The 3,640-nt window shown below is 31.7% G+C and overlaps 1 protein-coding gene across 1 annotated transcript; it reads left to right on the top strand.

The window, feature by feature from the left end:
- Positions 1-1,009, top strand: LOC126687142 (universal stress protein A-like protein). The gene is made up of 3 exons (XM_050381549.1): positions 1-412; positions 510-628; positions 754-1,009. Exons 1-3 carry the CDS (start codon positions 122-124, stop codon positions 860-862), a joined length of 519 nt encoding a protein of 172 aa, XP_050237506.1. The 5' UTR covers positions 1-121; the 3' UTR covers positions 863-1,009.
- Positions 1,010-3,640: the final 2,631 nt, after the last annotated feature.

Here is a 3,640-nt window from a genome sequence, read left to right on the forward strand (position 1 = left end):
CTCAAAACATGAACCTGAAAACCTAGTAGCCAATATAAATTACAATGTGTATTAGGTTTGTTTTATATCAACATTTTGAGGCTAAAAATATAACATTTAACCAGAGTTGCAAAGAGTAATAATGGAGGAAGTGAAGATGGAGAAGGGTCGAAAGATAGTGGTGGCAGTGGATGAGAGCAAAGAGAGCATGCTTGCTCTTTCTTGGTGTTTAAGCAACCTCATTTCTCCTGATTCTAATACCAATCTCGTCCTTCTTTATGTTAAGCCTCCACCTCCTCTCTACTCCGCCTATGATGCCGCCGGGTACTTGTTTTCCGGCGATGTGATTTCCGCTGTGGAGAAGTATAGCAAGGATTTGGTGAGCTCCGTTATGGAAAGAGCAGAAGCTGTCTACAAGAACTCAATCAACAATGTAAATTAATTTACAGTCTCTCTCAACTGTTTTTCCTTTTTAAAAATTTCAATGTTTTGCCATTTGCATATGCTTATGAATTAAGAGATGTGTGCAGATACAAGTAGAGAGGTTAGTCGGGAGTGGAGATGCAAAGGATGTGATATGCAGTACGGTAGAGAAACTTAGAGCTGACACTCTTGTCATGGGAAGCCATGGTTATGGCTTCTTCAAGAGGTAATTAATTAGTTTTATCATATTCTCGCTTAATCATTTTTTCGCAAACGCAATCGACACGAAAAAAGGTTCTATTGTAGCATTTTAATGTGGCATGAAGATTTGATCTTCAATTATTACTGCAGAACTCTCCTCGGAAGCGTCAGCGAATACTGTGCCAAGCATGTAAAATGTCCGGTGGTGATAGTGAAGCACACAGGCGAGAAATGTAGTTTTAATAATATGACTAGTTAATTAGCAGCCCCAGAACCAGGATTCAGGCACCTGTATTGTAAAGCTATTTCATCAATAGCAGCATTGACTACTACTATGTTAGCTTAATCATATACTAATGTTAGAAATAAGTTGGAAATATTACAGAAAAAAAAACTTGTAAATCTACTCTTATGCTGCAGATTGACCACTCTCCTTGTTAGTTATGCTTCTTGGCATAGCATAACTCTGGTTCTACAAAGACTTGGGAATCATCTGCATTTTGACCAAAACAAATTTTAATCCTATCTATTAGTTAAACTCTGAATTTTCAAATACGAGTCTATTATTATAGGCCGGTTAAGCCATTTGACGCTCTAATATTACTTATAAATTAATGTTTGGATCTAACTATATTCATATTTGTTAAATTCCTGATGGCTGATGTTATCGTACGTTGTAGCTAACTCAAGTATATGTCCAACCCGAACTTCAAATATGTGATTTACTGATATTCCCTTCTCCTCTAGGTCTGGTTCAGCTTAAAGCATGTGAATCAATATAGCATAGCATGTAGAATTTTTATAGACTTGGAGAGTGTTGGATCAAATGACACATTGTAAGGATGGAATTATATCTTTCAAAAAAACAATTGTTTTATGCTACTGATGACCTCTTGGCTTAATTAGTGGTCATGAGTAGAATCCAAAATTCAAATAGTTTTTTTTTAAAAAGTAATTGATGTTAACTCTTAGATCATGTTTGGTTCATGGAATAGAATAGTATGGGATAGAAAAGTTATTCCATAAGGAATGGAATAGCCATTCTTTAGTTTTTGAGAGGAGTGTTTATTCCACAAAATCATGGAATAGCAATTCTTTGAGGGTGTTGCTAAACACCGCCCAGTTTTACTTACCACCGCACAGGCAAAAGACATTTCTACCCTTTTAGCAAAATTTTAAAAAAAAAAGTTCTCTTAACTCATTCGAATACATTCAAACAAATACGTAAAAAGTCGATTAAAATGACGAACAACGAGTACAATTCATCGGATAACGAGTATCGACGTTCGGAAACAATATGTTCCGGCTTTTTCGAGATAAAAAATAATTTTTAATTTTTTTTTTCTGTTTTTCCGGCGTCCCCTCCGCCTGAAAAGGGGACGTCCGGCGTCCCCTCCAGAGGAGAGGACGCCGGAAAGCGGCGTCCCCTCCTCTGGAGAGGACGTGGATTTCCCACGTCCTCTCCTGAAGAGGGGACGTCGGCGTCCACTCCTCTGGAGGGGACGTGAAATGTAAACGTCCCTCCTTAAAAAATTTTAAAAAAATTATTTATTTCGAGTTTTTAAAAAAAAAAATATTTATCGGGGGTTGTTTCCGAACGTCGATACTCGTTATCCGATGAATTGTACTCGTTGTTCGTCATTTTAATCGATTTTTTACGTATTTGTTCGAATGTATTCGAATGAGTTGAGAGAACTTTTTTTTTCAAAATGTTGCTAAAAGGGCAGAAATGTCTTTTGCCTATGCGGTGGTAAGTAAAACCGGGCGGTGTTTAGCAATCCAGTTCTTTGAAATACCTATTCTATGAACCAAAGCAAAGAATTACCATTCTATACGGAATAGCTATTCCATTCCGCACCTATTCCATGAACCAAACATTGCTTTTTATATATATATATATATATAACAATGTCGAATGGAGAAAATCCATAATGATGAAATATTGTAATTTGTAATAATCTACCTTATGACTTTTAAATCTCTGAAAAAATAACCTATACTAAAGACTATTAACTTTCATTTATAAGTTATTTGGTATTTTTTAAATTATTTGATATGGAATTATTCAATAAAATTTTGATTTTTATTAATAATATCATTTTGGAATAAATAAGTTAAAAGAAGATATATGAGTATAAGCAAATTAACTTATCGAATCAAATTAAAATTATAGTTTGGTTTGGTATCAATTAATTTGGTTTGGTTATAGTTAAGAATTTTGGTTACTGTGATTCGTTTCAATTTTTAGTCTTACTTTTTACATTAATTTATTCGACTGAAATAACCGAATTATATATATATATATATATATATATATATATATATATATATATATATATATATATATATTAAAATCCAGTACTATAATTTTTATGAGAATTAAATATCAATTTGTTTCTTAAATTTATATCCAGTGAGAAATTATCTTTTTAAGTAATTCATACTATAATTATTTTTTATAAATATAATTATTTAAAATAATTGATTGAGCTAAATAATTATTTTAATTTGGTTGGGTGTGCGGTGGTCAAACACCCCTAGTTAGACTTGACAATTCGTGTCTGCGGGTCATAAACGGATAGACCCGTTAAGACACCAACACAATTAGCTTAAACACAAACACGACACGATTATTAATCGAGTTTGATATATAAAATCCATACATGACATGAATATTACACGAGTTATATGATACGACATGTATAAATACGTTCATCTAAACGTTTTAACAAATCAACCCGTTTAAAATGACATGTTTAAACTCATTTAATTATTTAAATACCTTTTAAATTTATTTAATATAATAATGAAAATATTATTACTATATTTTAACATAAATAATATTTTAATTATATATAATAAAAATATTTAATAAAAATTAATAATTTAATAATATTTAAATTATAAAAATTAATAATATTTAATTAAAACTAGTTAACCGTGTTTAAACAAGTTCTAGACATGAAATTAATCGTGTCATAAACGGGTTGAATCGTTTATGATTTAAAACCGTTTATATCAAATTCAAACCCGTTTA

Source organism: Mercurialis annua, linkage group LG6 (genome assembly GCF_937616625.2).
Source record: "Mercurialis annua linkage group LG6, ddMerAnnu1.2, whole genome shotgun sequence".
In the NCBI taxonomy this organism is placed as follows: Eukaryota; Viridiplantae; Streptophyta; class Magnoliopsida; order Malpighiales; family Euphorbiaceae; genus Mercurialis; species Mercurialis annua.